Raw genomic sequence first — 16,947 nt, forward strand, 5'->3', positions numbered from 1 at the left:
CAGTTATGGAATCATTACTTAAATCTCATATTAATTGTAACCCAACATACAACCCAAAATGAAAGCCTTTTTAAGAAAGATGCAGACACCAACAAAAATGTATTTGTTGTTTTTGAAATGCAACAACTCCACAACCTCTTTTGGCACAAATGCAACAACTCCACAACCTCTTTTCGCACAAATACAACAACTCCACAACCTCTCTTCGCACAAATGCAACAACTCCACAACCTCTTTTCACACAAATGCAACAACTCATCAACCTCTTTTCACACAAATGCAACGACTTTAACAACCTCTTTTAGCACAAATGCAACAACTCCACAAGATCTTTACACACAAATGCAACAACTCTACAACCTCTTTTGGCACTAATGCAACAACTCCACAACCTCTTTTTTTTGCACAAATGCAACAACTCCACAACCTCATTTGGCACAAATGCAACAACTCCACAACCTCTGTTGGCACAAATGCAACAACTCCACAACCTCCTTTGGCACAAATGCAACAACTCCACAACCCACATCTCTTTCAGGTCTCTTAAAGTGATTTTGGCATCGTGGACAAACACGAATCATCATCATCAGGACAGACCTTGGGGAAGACCTGGCTAACAGACCCATGACTGACAGCAAGCATCAAATGCATTAACATTCCAAAATTCCAACCAGACTAAGAGGGGGAAAACTTGTCCCACTTTTTTTTTTTTTTTTTTTAAAGTCTGGTGGCAGACGGCATAGCTCTGTCACAAGAGATGAAACCAGACCTGGATACGCATCCGCATCCGGCACGCGTGATTGCTAAATTACTGACGGCAGATGGGTAAAGAGACAGGTCAGAAATTGGCACAAGAATGGGAGGAGGAGGAAGAATTCAATTTAAAATGTTTTAAACTGACAACCAGTATCTTGCCAAATACAAAATTTAAGAAGCTGGACGATTTAAAGATATTTTTTTGCTGGACCTGAAGGGTTGGCTATTGTCTTCTGACTAACTGACTGACTCCCTCACTGACTGAATTGCTATTGAATGACTAAATAATGACCTAAACTGACAAGTTTGGGTTTACTGTTTTTCTTTTTTTTTCTTTTTTTTTTGAGAAAACAAATGCAGGAACCAAAAACTGGGGGGAAATCGGTGAGAAAAACAGTAGAAAACAAGGCCAAGCCAAGTGATCAATGACCTTTGGAATAAAACGAAAGAGAATTTTGGAAGATGATTGCTGTTGTCTAAGAGCTGTCATAACTGAGAAATGATCCCCGTATCTTCAGAAGATTACATCGTCCCTCGGGGAGCAAAGCATCTGGATTAAGACCAAGATTTTCTTTAACAGCAGCTAGGGGGATGCAGCTGCTTACACGACTCAAACACACACCTGAGAGCTGTAATTCACTCATTTGTTTTTGGTGTAACAGGCTCCAAATTATGTGCTACGGCTTCCGTAAGAAGAAGATTTCTGTGGGGAAAACAAAAAATGCGGAGTGCCGAATATCCAGAGTCCAAAACGACAAAACAGTCATACTGATTCACTCTTTTATTTCCTAACTGGCATGCATGATACTTTCCTCTTTGTCTGTTTAGTTTTTTCTTTCTTAACTCTTAAAGGACGAATGAAAACTTGCCTGATTCAAGATTTGCAGGAAACAAGGAACAGACATGGGTACAAATATTATTTCCTCCTATTTTCCATGTGTAAAGGTTGTCCATTAAAAAAAGGGGTTTTATTCTTAATTGGTTTAATTCTAAAATCTTTTTTTTTTCCATATATGTGCATGACATTTTAGCCAGTGAGTAGTAGGGCCTACACTATAAAATGATACTTTACTTGACTGTGCCCTTATTATGAAGTCAGTGGGCACATTGTCATGGTCATTCAACTTTTGTTCAACATAAATATTCACATTTTAGTGGGAACAAACTTCATATAAATAGTAAGAATATGGGATTTCAGTGTTCCCTTCCTCACCCCCTCCCTCCTCCCCCGAAAAAAAATCCATTTAATAAGAAAATGGTGTACATCCTAATGATCCCATGTAGAGTACCCCTACTCTCTCATCATGCCCTAGAGTCCCTCACGAATTAGCAACAGCTTGATGAACTCCCGCACCCACTGCAATCACAGACACCTGCGTTGTACTCGCTTGCTCCCTTCCATTCATGCCCCTCTTCCTCCCCCCCCCCAAAAAAAAACATTTCAGCTGTTTCTACACCCCCATTTGCATGAATAAACACAAAAATATGTACATGTACATCAAATCTAAAATAAAACTATCACAACAGTCTGTCTAGGAGGTCCTCCAAACTGAAACAAGTCATGTGCACAAAAAAAGCTGACCAGGGTGATGCAAATTATCTCACTGTGATTTGTTTCTGCACCTGTTTGTTTGGGTTTATTGCAGGGTGGATTTAGTGACTAGCTGGCTATTCAACTCTTTTGGTTTAAACGCTATATGGGTTTTTTTGTTTCGCAGGTGCTATGTACAATTATCCCAACAATTTGCAGTCAACGCACTTCACCAGAATAACAAGCAATAACAGGGAGACAAGATGAAGTGGTATACATACATATACAACTGCAAGGTACTTTCAAAATTTGAGGAGTTGGGTCTAATTGAAGAAAATCCCAGTCAAAATCCCTTTTCTAAAACTGTACCATTTGCAACAAATCAACATACCTTGGAAATTCCTAGTTTGTGAGTAAAATCCATATATCTATTTTGTGAAAACCTTGTGGAGACATATTCATCTATAGAAATTGCCCTGTGGACACAGTGACCGTTTTAGCCGATTTTTGGCTAATTTTGACGGATTTTTTGTTAAAAAACGAGTTTGACAAAAAATTTGACAGAATTGATTTTTTTGGCAGATTTCTGGCAGAACTCTGCAAAAATGGTTATTTGACAGAAAAACATAGCAAATTTGAAAAAAAGGTAGATTTGTTTAAAAAAGCTTCAATCTTTTAAACAAACCCTAGCAAAATAGGACAGGTTGCCTTGTCTATGTGCTGACATTCACTGGGAATCGGATTTCGTCGTGATGCAACCTCGTTTTGACTGAAATTTATGCCATTTCATAACACCTTTATATGACTATATTAAGGCAATACTACAACATCTGCATGTGATTTTAAGTGTTTATAGTGTATTTCGCGTAATTCATGGGAATTTGGCAGATTTTTGATAAATGTGACAGATTTTTGAAGTGCATTGAGCAGAATTTGGCCATGACCTTACGGTCACCCTGCCTGTGGAGACCTATACAATCTTTTGTTCCCTATTGTGTGCATGTCTCCAGAGGGCACGGTGTATCAGATCGCACCCCACATCCCCCCACCCAACCCCTCATCTTGTGAACCCATGTCTACCAATGTGGTAGTCAAGTCCATCACAAATCAACCACAAATCAATCATGCGTCATTCAGTCCCAAGTCAAGTCACAAGATATTCAAATGAAATTGTACAAAAGGCATAACTTTCTTACTGTTCATCCCCTGTTACTTATGACCACATTTGTTACCGGAATTTTGTGATAGACTCGACTTCATAACTGATGTCTACCACCATAATATGCACAATGAAAAATGGCATTTTTATTGATTAAAAAATTCAGGATGAAACCTCAAGATTTTTACTGCAAAGACTTGGTTTTCATTTTAAAAGTTTGAAAAGTTTTAACCCATAAGTGTAAAGGATGCATCAGTCTGGATTGACACTGTGAGAAGAATATTTCACTTGGGTTATGGATCAACTAAACTGGAACAGGCTGGGAGGGGGTGCTAGTGCACAAAGACAATTAAGTAATGCTTAAATCTTGTGGAAACATCGTTAAACAAGTAAGGAATGCCTTTTCCTGAATATGAGACTTTGGGTAACACATGCAGGAACATATGAAACCAATTTTTTTCCCCCGGAAACGGGGTGTGTGTTTTGGGGCTGCCTGTCAGATGGCATTCATTTGGCATGATTTCTAAATGATTTCTTCATGTGCAAGGGGGCAAGGGAAACAGACGTGGTCAGTTTAAGCTTTCGTTTTAAGACTAAAGTCATTAGTAACAACAGGTGGCATGATTGGTTGTTACTTTTTCCAGTCTCTCTTGGAAATTGGGGATGTAGAAATTACTGTTGGGATTTGGAATTGTCTGAGATGATACTAACTTTCATGTGTTAAACACATACTCTGTACAACTTTTGACAACTCTTTGAAATACCTTTAAGAAAGGGTCTATGCACAGACACAGGTACTAAACAGCTTGTGGTACCTAGAAGTCAAAGGATGGATGGGGAGAAGTCATTCGCTATCTGTGCCCCTAGACTATGGAATGACCTCCCATCAACCATAGAGAAAGGACACATCAACCATCCAATTCACACCGCACCAGCACTGCTGCATTCTACGCCACATTTTTAGTACTACTCGCATGAGAAACATACCATAAACATAGCCAGAGGGCTGTTTCACAAAACATGAAGTAAAATTGTTGAACAAAATTGTTGGACATTTATAATTTTTGACTGGTTTTGACATTTGGACCAAAAGGTATTTATGAATGGGAATAAGTATGTGCTTGGCTGGTATTAAACAAGTACGTTTAAATCCAGCTAGGGGCCTGGTCGCTGATATACATGTATCCACGTCCAGACTCCTAGCCGGTTTTAAACTTACTTGTTTAAAACCGGCCAAGCACATATTTATTCCCTTAGTAATTTATTCCTAATGTAAACTTTTGTGAGTAATTTTGGATTAAGTCTGTTTGTACTCCCTAAATGACGCCATGACCTTTTTACACTGCATAGCAATTCAATAAGCTTGCAACAGACAGTACACTTCCAAAAAAGTACATATGCTGCTGTTACTATTGCTGGATCAAGGGGGGTGGGGAAGGATGATTATCATGCTAATTCTACAAGAAGGAAATCCCAGGGTTTTCTAATTCCCAGGGACTTCAAGGTTGATGCTTTTATTTTTGTTTTGTTTTCATCGTTTCAGGTTCCTTGTTTGACAGTGATCAAAACAACTGAACAAGCTTTATCTCAACTAAAAACATTTCCTTTTGATGCAAGAAAAACAACAACTAATCTTTCACAGAGGTTGTAGATAGCGGTTCTGTTCTCAGACCAAATGGCGTCAGATAATTATAATCCATAAAGTGGGGCCTTTGTTTTGACACTGCAATTGAGTTCCCTTTTCCCCTTCATCATAAAAACTAAATTGATAAGAAAACTTCTAAGTACTGCAAACAGTGGAAGTGATCTTACCTTAGCTTGATATGAAATAAAACTGCAGTACTAAATTTCTTGATAGATGTTACAAATATTCAGACGCATAGGGCCTATTCAGCTTCTCAACACATTCACCAATCTTTGGAACCGCCATTTAAAAAAAAAATATTCTACACTTGTTTTTTACACAAACTTATGAGCTTTTTAACCTTTTAGAAATTTGTGTAAAGTTGTCCGCAAAATGATATTTAGGAAGCAGACTGGATGAAAATAAGGTCATAGTAAATTAGATGCACAATAATCAACTGTTTAATCGCAAATAGTTTTACAGTTTAAACGGATTTTGTGACGAAATTCAGTTCTTGTAAAAGCCCATGGCACTCTGCAACACACACACACAAATGTACGGCAAATAATTTCAGGACACATGCTGATTGATTAGAATGAGACAACCTCCCGCATTAAACATCGTATTCCCTTCAAGCCTTGCAAGATTTACAAGCCGTCCCCATCTCAAACAGTACCGCAGGAAGGTCCAGGGGCCGGAAAATGCAAACTATGTAACGGCGAGACGAACACCATCAAAACGACAAATCATGAGAAACGACAGTTTGATTTGACGCTTGATGGTCCTTTGATACCTGCCCACATCAGGTGAGGCAACACTGAGTGGTTTACAATGGCCCAGGTATCGTAGGCATCAAGCGATTAATGTGCGATCATAAAAATCTGGTTAAAGTCTATAAAGATGTGGCAGAGCAGTCTTGTTTAAACCTCCTCGGCCCAACTTTGATAGCGACAGAAGTAACGACCATCTGTCCAACTTACAGACCATTTCAAAGACGCTTAAATGGGCATTTCTGCAATTTTGGTTTGATTTTTTGTTTTCAGAAGGGAGAGGTGATCTTCAAGAAAAAAATGTAAAGACATTATTGCTCTCTGTAAATTTTTACACTTTTATTTGTTTCTCTTCCAGCACTTTCACTGCCATCAACTGCAATGATTTTTTTTGTACCAGGACATTTCCAAGACTACTAATTGCAATCTCTAAAGTTCTACATTACAGTTATAAATGCTACAGAAATAACCTTTTACAACCCACTCTGACAATAATCTTGTTTTTCGTTTTTCCATCAAAAGACAAAAGCAGGTGACTGGTAGGCAGGGCTGGCTTTCAATCTCCCACAGTCAAAGCATAGCTGTATCAGGTTTCATAACAACCACAACCAAACAATTACAGCCAGTCAATCCTGCTTTATGAACGTAGAGGGCACTCAACTGTTAAAAACAGTCACCTGATTTGACTGCTGGGCTGGCCTTGTTGAAAATTGCCAGCCAGAGAGGGAGGGTTAATATAATAGCGCATGTTCCAAGCCTACTTCCCTATCTTCCCTTCGCATGAGTGATTTTGGCGTGGTCAAACCAGACAAACCGCGCCGCGATCTTTTTGCAATGCTCCCTTACTCAGATACCCATCTTCTTTTTTTTTTTAAGGTTGAACAAAGAAATTGACTGGAGCGGGGTTTGAACCTGCGACCTCCAGATTACCGTTCCGGTGCTCTACCAACTAAGCTATTCAGCCCTATGTTGGCGGCTCCTTATTTTAGTCAATGTCTTTGTTCAAGAGGCGCTAGTCAGAAGCCATCAACCTGTATCCATGTAGCCAGGGACCACACCCAAAGGTTGAACACAGAAATTGACTGGAGCGGGGTTCGAACCTGCAACCTCCGGATTAATGTTCTGGAGGTCGCAGACAGACAGCATTGCAAAAGGAAGTACCTAAAGACAAGAACTGCGACCTCAGTTAGGATGCATCACTTGCAGGCAGGACACACGTTCACTCAATACTCTTTCGACCAAGAGGGTTACCAACATGTGAGCAAGACTCGAATTCATGTGTGCAATATTCACACGAGCGTGGTTCCACCTAAAGTAACAAGGCTTCCAATATTGTCTAATTTGGCGCATCTAATAAGATTGTTATATGAACTGAGAGTGAGTGGTTTATCCATTGAGAAATACATAAAGTATTAGGCCCAAAAAAAATAGTCTCTGGTTTCTGGTCTGCGCACGCGTCGCTGTAGCCATGCGAGTCGGCAAAATTAAAAAGTTTTTTTTTCAATGTAACATGATGTCTCAAAACCGCCAAACTCACTGGTTTGATTGGGATCCTGCTGCTGCACAAGTTTAATTAGTGCAATACCGGTATGTAAGGGAGCAGACTAATGACCAGCCTGGCAGCTCGTGCACAATGTCGATGTCGCTGTATGGTCTGGCGTTACTGTTTTCTCTGATTTTTGTCTAGACTAGACTTTTTCATATTTACCAAAGAATGTTTGTGCCGGTCGAGATCGTAAGTGGGTGCAGAATTCAGACCTCAAGCTCCACCTCAAGCTCCAGAGGGGAAAAAAAACCCACGTCGCCGCACCACTTTTGGGGTAAGCTCCATACCAGAAACCGGAGACTTTTTTTTTACAAGAAGAAGAAGCTAGTAAATGAAACCATTCACTCACATTTCTGTCGCAGAGTTGCTCAACTGAAGCCCCATCCTGGCTCATGAGGTACTTGGCGTGGAACAGCTCACCGTCAAAGAAGCGCCACGGCATCAAGTCAGCCATGTCTAGAGGCCGGCCACAGGCCGCATTGACAGAGCAGACTAGTGACACACCCCTCATGAAAAGGCTGGCCAGGTGGACACCCCTGGGGTCGACTCTGTCTACCTGGTGAGGGTAAAACATTGGAGTCAAAGTTCCAGCCAGACAGGTGTTTTTTTTTATATTTTTGCTTTTTTTTTTTTTTTTTTTTTTTTTTTAGGGGGAGGGTTTTTTTTTTGGGGGGGGGGGCCTTGGGGGGGGATTTTTGGTTTAAAAAATATCAATCAAGCACTGTAACAGGTATTCAGGCATCACTCTAAGAGCCAAATGGTGGATGTGCCCAACAAATAAACAAAACAAAATTTGTCCACTTTTTCGACATTTTAAACAGTTTAAAAAAATTAAAATATTCATTTGATTGACTATTCACACATTTAATACACTTCTTCCAGCTTGCAAATTAGTTTTCTTTGGCAAAACAAAACATTTGATATTAATAATAATAATCATAATACGTGTAAAGGTACCACTAAGGAGAGACGTTATCGTTATTTCTTCGCACGATGGGAGACATCGGTCATTAGGGAGACATTTTCATGTCTCCCTAATGTCACAGCCCCCCTTTAGAGGCACAATTTTATCGTCGCAATTAGGTTATATTTGTTGCTTGTGGTCTAATTAGTAAACAGAAATTTGTGGAAAAAGGACAAGGGAATATTGGGTTAGGGCACATTTAAGTTTGAAAAATTTTGTGCACAAGTCTATGGGGATGTCTCCCAAATGTCCAATCCAGGGTAATTTTAATAATAATAGTAATACTGTAATACTGTATGGATTTCTAAAGCACACATATCAACCTAACAGGTTCTCAATTACCCCTGCTCAACAGGCCAATGAAGACAAGCCAAAACACACAATCATCTCTGCCCTCACAGGTACCCATTTACTCCTGGGTGGGGAGAAGCAATGAGTGACAAGGTGTCTTATCCAAGGGCGCCCCCACCGCAACACCCAGGCTGGACTCGAACCCACAACCTGCAGAATTGCCCAGAAAATCATGAGTTCAATGCCCCAGACCATGAGCCCAAAGCCTCCACATGTCACAATTGCCACCCATTCCACCATGGGTGGCGCAGGGCCTAAAACGCTCGTCTCTCACCCCTCTGGCCCGGGTTCGATTCCCGGCTCGGGTCAAATATGAGTAGAGTTTTCACTGATTCTCCATGTTTTTCTCCAGGTTCTCCAATTTCCTCCCTCTGCAAAAATTGACACTTTTGATCTGGTGTGCTTCGTGTTCAGACATGGGTTGCATGGTGGCTGCCTAGGATGCCTTTACATATACATGCCTTCGGCTCTACCACGTTGTAGCTGCGTCCTTCGGAATTCAGCTCCTGCTGCGAAAAAGGACAATACCCCCCCCCCACACCCAATTAATTAATTACTTTATTTATTTATTCATTTACAGTTGGACTCACCCTGAGCTTCATCACACTTGCCATGTAGTGCGTCGTCAGGCACACGGCCTGGGCTAAGAAGGCATCCACGTCAGTCTCTCGAAGGAATCTAGGCGCGGTGTGTTTCTCAAAGTATTGCAGAACAACGCATAAGAGCCGAAAGTGTGCTGGGATGCGCTGGAGTTGGGCAGGGTCTAGGTCACAATGCATACAGGCTAGGAAGGTCTCAAACTTCAAGGACCGCACCTCAGCTTGTGGTCCTAGCCACAGGGCCTCCAGTCGTGGTGTGCCTCCTGAAGATGAGATTTACACAAAAAAAGTTTCAATTCTTTTCCATTTCTTGCCAACAGGGGTGTGAGTGACCACTGATCAAAATAGCTGAAAACAGCTGGAAAAGGTGTAAAAAAGCTGAACTTTGGAAATCTCCTATACTGTTGTACACAGCAAGTGAGGGAAAAAAAGCTGAAATCCCCCCCCCCCCAAAAGCTGAAATCTGCTTTAAAGCTGAGATTTCACACCCCTGTGCCAAGTATGTTGAGTGGAAGTGGATAGATTGAGATTTTTAAGTAAATCTATATATTTTTTTCCAAAATTTATTAAACATCAGTAATTTAGATCTGGCAATAAATTTCAAACATTCCAAAAATTGCAAGTGTTTTTTTTTTTTAAGTTTCATGTATTTATGACTTTACTCTAAGCAAACCTTGTCTGTCATTTTTGTTTAAAACAAAGTGTATTTTGTTTCTTTCAAACAAATCTGCATACCTATATTTTGTTGATGGAGAGGTTCATTTGAACAGAAAAATCCTCAATCATCAAGTTTGAATTACAAAATACAATGGAAATGCAGTACAGATCACAGTGCATTAGAGTATGAATGTTAATAAGGCCAAGAAAAAGATGTTAATGTTTCCTATTACACTGGGGAAAAAACGGACGGTGGGTGGATAGGTAAAATACCCTTTATTTTTCTCCTCTAAATTTTTTAATTTGGTCGACTGATTTTTTTTTTTATGTGAATCAACTATTCAATGCAAGGCTTCACTGCACAGAGCAGCAAGACTGTTTACAAAAACTACAATACAAATTGCAAAACATGCAGGACGGTGTTTGCAAAAACTACTGTGGGAGTGGAACAATAAGTTTATATTTTTATGTTTCAAATAAAAAAGATTTAAGTACTGCATGAAAACACTTCTCCTGAAGAAAACACACCTGGCATATCCAACGGCTCGGCTTCCGTTATCTCAGGCTCCACCGCAAGGGTGCGGCCAGGCTGGGCAACCCACTCCCTCACTGCATTCACACCAACCACTAATCTAGAGGTCACCGGACTTGAGCTGGCTGGATTCTTGTCGATTGTATCTGGAAAGGATGAGCTCGTAGCAGGGGCACTGGCTTGAGGAACGCTCACATCCTCCTGTAACCCACCCCCCAGGAGTAGTCCATACAGTTTCTTCCTAATTGGCTCGAAAAGTGGACCCGCTGAGGGCATAGTAGAGTCTGTGCAGTCCTCAATTGCTGGACCCCTCTGGTAGAGGTGATGGGAGAACAAGTTGTCTATTCTTGCAGGGATTTCAGCGTTCAAATGAGCCCTTCTTATGGCTTGAAATACCTGTTGTGAGGAAGCACTGCCATCCTGTGATGTTGGCCGGTCTTCGGATGCTACATTAGATCCTGATTTGGATTGGAGTGATGTCTGAGGAAGACCCTGTTTCTGATGCTGTTGCCTACCAGTGCTTGTGACGTCGACCACTTTGTGAGGCTCAGGCTCAGTCATGATGTACTGACGGACAACTTTGTCCATGAGCCCCCACATATGTTGTGCTCGGCCGAAGACACGCTGCTCCAAATCTTCAACAACTTCTGGCGTCAAAATCTGTATCTGCAGATCCGACAGGAAGCGGGCTACAGCTGGCAGCAGATCTGCCATCTTGTTGGGCGTTGTGCCCGTGATTGATTGATGAAAGCTACCCAATTTTGCATGTGCTATCACATCGTTACCCATGAGACAGGCCAAGAGGGGCAGATGGAAGGGTTGCAGGCGTAGCTGCCGGCACAGTCTCTCTTTATCATACCTCTTGATCCCCAGCCCCCTCTCAAAATACAGAGAGTTCAAGGAGAAGTAGTTGTGGATGTCAAACACCAGGAAATCAGAGTCCTGGCCCAGCACCCCGAAGCACTGATACTTCTTGTAGTAGTGGAAAATGGCCCTGTCTGCTTCGATGAACGAACAGTAAACAGTCGCACCGCACATCTTCAGAGCTTGTTGAGAGTAAAAGCTCATACTAGGTGGGAGATGGAGCAGATTGGTTTGGGGATGCCTGCCATCCTCCTTAATGCTCCGATAGATTTTGGCGACTGTCTTCATTTCGTCATTTCTCCTTCTGACCCACTCGGCAACTTTGGAAGTTTCGACAACGCCGTCAAATATAAACACCAGTTCTATACCCGCCGATGTGAAAGCATCCACGAAACGTTTGAGTCTATTCAAGAACTCCTTCCACTGTCCACCATACACCCAGGGTGTCTTGGGATTGTAGAATATACGTAGGCAGCCCATGCCATCCACAACAAGGACTGGTTTCCTATCAAAGCGCCGATGAAAATCCGCAGCAAGCTTCGCTATGTTAACTCTCACAAGAGCACCAGGGCAGTTGGTATCAGCAAAAACCTGTAAACCTTTGACTCCCATCGCTTTCAAAGTTGATCACCTTTAAATAATTAATGAAGACCACGCCACCAACTGATGTAGTTTTAACAAACCTGTTGGCAAAGAACAAATGATACAAAGATACGAATGTGAGCACTAAACCTTAGTTAAAAATTGTCATTTTTTCATGCAAATATGTTGGACTCAATGCTTGGCAAGGGGGTTCACTTACCCACATGTTTCAATATTTAAGCCAAAAACTAGGACTTCCCCCTGCTTCCTTCTGGTGCCTCGATTATTTATGCCGAGTACGACATCCATCAGCCCGTCGGGTCAGTAAGACATTCTGCATGAACTTTACGGTCCATTGTCCTGTCGGCTGGTGGATGTTGTACTCAGCATAAATAATCGAGGTGCCAAGTGATTGGCTTTTCTAATGGCCAAATGCAATTTTTCCCAACATATGATACGACCAAAACCCAGGCGCGGTGCGCTTGACATTGTGTAGGTAAACGAAAGGCAATATTTTTAGTCGGGGAACCATATACCTCACTCAGTGAAATTCCACTTTGGTTGGAATATTAATTTTTATGAGATGAATTTCACCAGAAGGAAGGACCGGGAAGTCTTAGTTTTGGCTAGGATATGCATTGTACAGTTCATGACTTCGTGTTGTTGGCTGCACGGCGCTGCCGGCCATACAAACAAGAGGTCATGAACTGTACAATGCATATTCATACCCTTGCGGGCGCCTGCATAAATGCATACATAAATGACGCACATAAGCCAGTCCACTATTTTGAAATCCCATGGAGGAACATTTTTGAGACGATATTTGTGGGAGCTGCAGACTGATCGTCGTTTCTTGGCAAGATTGATGAAGATTTTTTGATAAAAGAATGTGTTTTGGGAAAAGTGTGAGTTCCTCTACGAACAGGTACCCTAACTTTAAAAATCTCTGTCCTGGATGAGAAGATAATCTCGTTCAAAGTTGGTAGCAAATTCGCTATATCAGTTTCAGGCATCCAGGGGATGTTTGCTGCTCTGGCTGTACTTCAGATCTTGCAATAACATACGGCCAGAGGCATTCGGGCTATGTAGGGCCCTGTTTCCTATAATTAATAAGGGGACAAAAATCAACTTTTACATTATAACAGACTTAACAAACTAGTTAGCGACACTACATCCATTCATGCAGGTAGCAATGGGGCTGGACCTGGATACGAATGTGGTGGTCTACCTAGCTAGGATGACCCTAGCGTTATGTTTTTGCATAAGTGATCTACCCTACTATAATTCTAGGGCTGGGGTCCGTCCATGATTAAACACGGATGAAAGCTGGACACCAATCAATCACTTCTCGATCACTACGGTTTATTACGATTCTGATGCTTGGTCATATCATGGAGGTAGGAATAGAAAAACCCCAAAACAAAACCCCCAGGGTCAGTCAATCCCAAATGTTAGGATGTCTCACGCATGTACATGGAGTGGTGTACATTCTGCACTGTGAAAAATAGAGAACTGTGACTTTAAACCTGTTGTTGTTATTTTGTGTTTCATTGCAGACGCTGTAGTCATTGCTTGAAGGCAAATAGTATCATACTTATTTATGACTGCAGCATATTCAGTTGAAGGACTATGAGCACCATACCTTGCCCAGCACCTGATTGCGCCACGACATGGCCCACTGCCACACCTCCGGAGATCCTGCTCCGCCTGATCGATCTGCACGAACGGACTGCTCATCCGGCTGACCCAGCCCACATGCCACCATTTGCCTCAGGTGCAGCGAAGGCAGAGAAGGTGAAGCGACCTGTGATATCTGCAGCTGGCACAAGTGAAGAATGGGCATACTTCAAACAGAGATGGGCCGATTACAAGGCTGCCACACATCTTACAGGCTCGGACAAAGTCTTCCAGCTACTTGAGTGTTGCAACGAGGCACTTAAGAAGGACCTCACACGGACCTTTGGTGCCCTCGCCTCCAGTGATGAACAGACCGTTCTCGGCAACATCAAGACCCTTGCCGTGCGTCAAGAGAACGTCATGATCGCAAGAGTACAGCTGTAGCAAATGCGCCAGGACAGTGACGAGCCGGTGCGTGCCTTCTCTGCTCACCTCCGTGGTCAGGCCGGGGTGTGCAGCTTCAGGATCGAGTGTCAATGCAAAACCCAGGTCGATTACAGTGACATCATGATCAGAGACGCCCTCGTCCGGGGGCTCAAGGACGAGGAGATTTGACTGGACATCCTTGGCGAATGGAAACAAGACATGTCACTGGAAGAGGTACTCAAGTACGTCGAAACGAAAGAGAGTGGCAAACGGTCAGCCGGTTGCCTCCTTCATGGCAGCACCACTACAACTGCCGCTGTCGCCAGCTCATACAAGCGCCAGGATGAGGGACCAGACCCGCAGCCTCACTTTGCAGTCACTGTGGCAAGTCAGGCCACGAGCGAAGCAGACTGGAGCGTGTGAGGAAATGCTCAGCCTATAACCACACGTGCGCCAAATGCGGCATCCTACACCACCATGAGAATGTGTGTCGCCAGTCCAAGCGCAGGCAGCAGCCCACCCCATCCACCGCACCACCGCCACAGGACAATGCAACTGCCATCTTTGAAGCCCTGTGCTCCGTTGACGACACCTTGGCAACCAGTGCCCATGCAATTGCACTCGAACACCACATCTACAGTGAGTTTTGTGATGCATGGGAGAAGCGGGCATCCGACCCCAGCCCTTCATTGATGTCTCTATTCAGGCCATCCCGTCCGATGCGCCTGCGCTCTTGGCTTCACCACGCCCCCCCCCCCCCCCCCCCCCGGTTATTCGTACCCCGCCATGGCCGACACTGGATGCCAGTCATGCCTTGTTGGGACAAAACTACTATCCAAGCTGGGTCTGGAGAAGCACCACCTAATCCCAGTCACCATGAAAATGACTGCTGCCAATAACCACGGCATCGGCATCGTAGGTGCATTTGTTCTATGGATCTCTGTGACTTCCACCTCTGGAGAGACACTTGAGACTCGGCAGATAGTCTACTTCACCAACTCCTCTGACAGACTATTTTTATCAAGACAGGCTTGCGTCGCCCTTGGCTTGATATCCGACAAGTTCCCCACTATTGGAGAGGCATGCAAGCCCGCCAGTGCCAGAGACTCCTCCTCGGCAACTACACTGATGCCCACACCTGAATCATGCATCACCCACACATGCGACTGCCCTCGGCATCAAGCACCGCCACCTCCCCCCACATCTCTTCCATTCCCAGCAATGGAAGAGAAACGCGAGAGACTCGAGCGGTGGCTGCTAGAGTGCTACAAATCTAGCACTTTCAACGTATGCGAGCATCAGCCACTTCCCATGATGTCTGGATCACCGATGCACCTTATGGTGGACCCTGCGGTTCGACCAGTCGCTCACCACACACCGATCCCGGTCCCTGTGCACTGTGCACTGTGGCGAGACCATGTGAAGGCAGGCCTCGATCAAGACGTGTGCCTTGGAGTCATGGAGCCAGTACCCATTGGCACACCCGTTACTTGGTGCCACAAGACGGTGATTTGTGCCAAGAAGTCGGGCAAGCCCAGACGGACAGTCAACCTCCAAACACTCAATCGTCATGCCGTTCGCGAAACTAACCACACCCAGTCACCCTTCCACCAGGCACGTGCGGTCCCACCCCAAACACGCAAAACCGTCTTTGACGCGTGGAACGGCTATGAAGAGGATAGCCATCTCACAACATTCATCACTCCATGGGGTCGCTATTGGTACCGCGTTGCTCCGCAAGGGTACATCGCCTCGGGAGACGGCTACAGCCGCCGCTTTGATGAGATCGTTGCCGACATCCCAAACAAGACCAAGTGTGTGGATGATACACTGATGTGGTCTGACACCATTGAGGAGGCATTCTTCCAGGCCATCAACTGGCTTGACATCTGTTGCTGCCATGGCATCACCCTTAACCCCTCCAAGTTCTCGTTCGCCAAGACTTCAGTCGAGTTCGCTGGCTTCGAGATTACCCCGACCTCTGTTCGCCCCTGCCCTTGCAACCTAGAGGCCATCCAAAACTTTCCCACGCCATGCAACATCACCGATGTTCGAAGCTGGTTTGGCCTAATTAACCAGGTCTCCTACGCCTTTGCCTCGGCCAAACGGATGCTGCCCTTTCGTGAGCCCGGCACCCGGTTCTGGCTCCTCCAAAAGCACTGCAGCTGCCCCTCCTCCAAGCCCTTTTGCTGCAAGACTGGCTGAAAGATCACACTCGTCGGGAGTCGCTTCACGTTGGGGGCAGAGTCCTGCTACGCCCCAGTGGAGGGGGAGGCACTGGCAGTTGTTGATGCAATAGACAAGGCACGCCACTTTGTCCTCGGCTGCTTTGACCTCATTGTTGCCATGGATCACAAGCCCCTCCTGAAAACGTTTGGCGACTGGTCCCTCGACGACATCCCAAACCCTCGTCTCCGCAACCTAAAAGAGAAGTCTCTGCGCTACCGCTTCAGAGTTGTTCACATACCCGGCGTGCTCCATGCTACAGCCGACGCAGTCTCCCGCCACCCAGTTGGCGAGCCTGTGCAACTGGGCCTACAAGATGATGTTGCGACTGTACTCAACCCTTCGGGACAGATCACCCAGCCTGAGCTGCCTCATGACTTCCTTGCCGCGCTCCGTACTCATGGCCAGGACACCACTCAGCTTTGCACCCTGGCAGCCTCACAGCCCACCGAGGTGATCACATCAATTACATGGGATGATGTACGCCTCGCCACCACCAGCGACCCCTCAATGTCCAGCTTACTCGAAGTCATTGTGGATGGCTTCCCAGAGCTCAGAGGCGATCTTCCCCCCGCAGTCCACCAGTATCACCAATTTCGTGATGGCCTAACCACTTTCAATGGGGTAGTCATCCCAACCTCCATCCGCGACCGGGTACTTCAGGCCTTGCACTCAGCCCACCGGGTGTCTTACAGATGTGCTCGAGGGCAGAGTTCTCATTTTTCTGGCCAGGCATGACACCA

The 16,947-nt window shown here is 44.4% G+C and overlaps 1 protein-coding gene across 4 annotated transcripts in view; it reads right to left on the reverse strand.

Annotated features, from left to right (window-relative positions):
- LOC119728404 (constitutive coactivator of peroxisome proliferator-activated receptor gamma-like) overlaps positions 1-16,947 on the reverse strand; it is a 36,816-nt gene that overhangs the window by 11,845 nt on the left and 8,024 nt on the right. For all 4 annotated transcript variants that reach the window (XM_038200631.1, XM_038200629.1, XM_038200628.1 and 1 more), the window contains 3 exons: positions 10,486-12,036; positions 9,292-9,563; positions 7,736-7,942 (listed from right to left, as the gene is read on the reverse strand). In XM_038200631.1, coding sequence (XP_038056559.1) covers positions 7,736-7,942; positions 9,292-9,563; positions 10,486-11,965 — 1,959 coding nt within the window. In that variant the 5' untranslated portion in view covers positions 11,966-12,036. The remainder of the gene's footprint in view (positions 1-7,735; positions 7,943-9,291; positions 9,564-10,485; positions 12,037-16,947) is intronic.

Source organism: Patiria miniata, unplaced genomic scaffold, assembly GCF_015706575.1.
Source record: "Patiria miniata isolate m_02_andy unplaced genomic scaffold, ASM1570657v1 HiC_scaffold_20, whole genome shotgun sequence".
Classification (NCBI taxonomy): Eukaryota; Metazoa; Echinodermata; class Asteroidea; order Valvatida; family Asterinidae; genus Patiria; species Patiria miniata.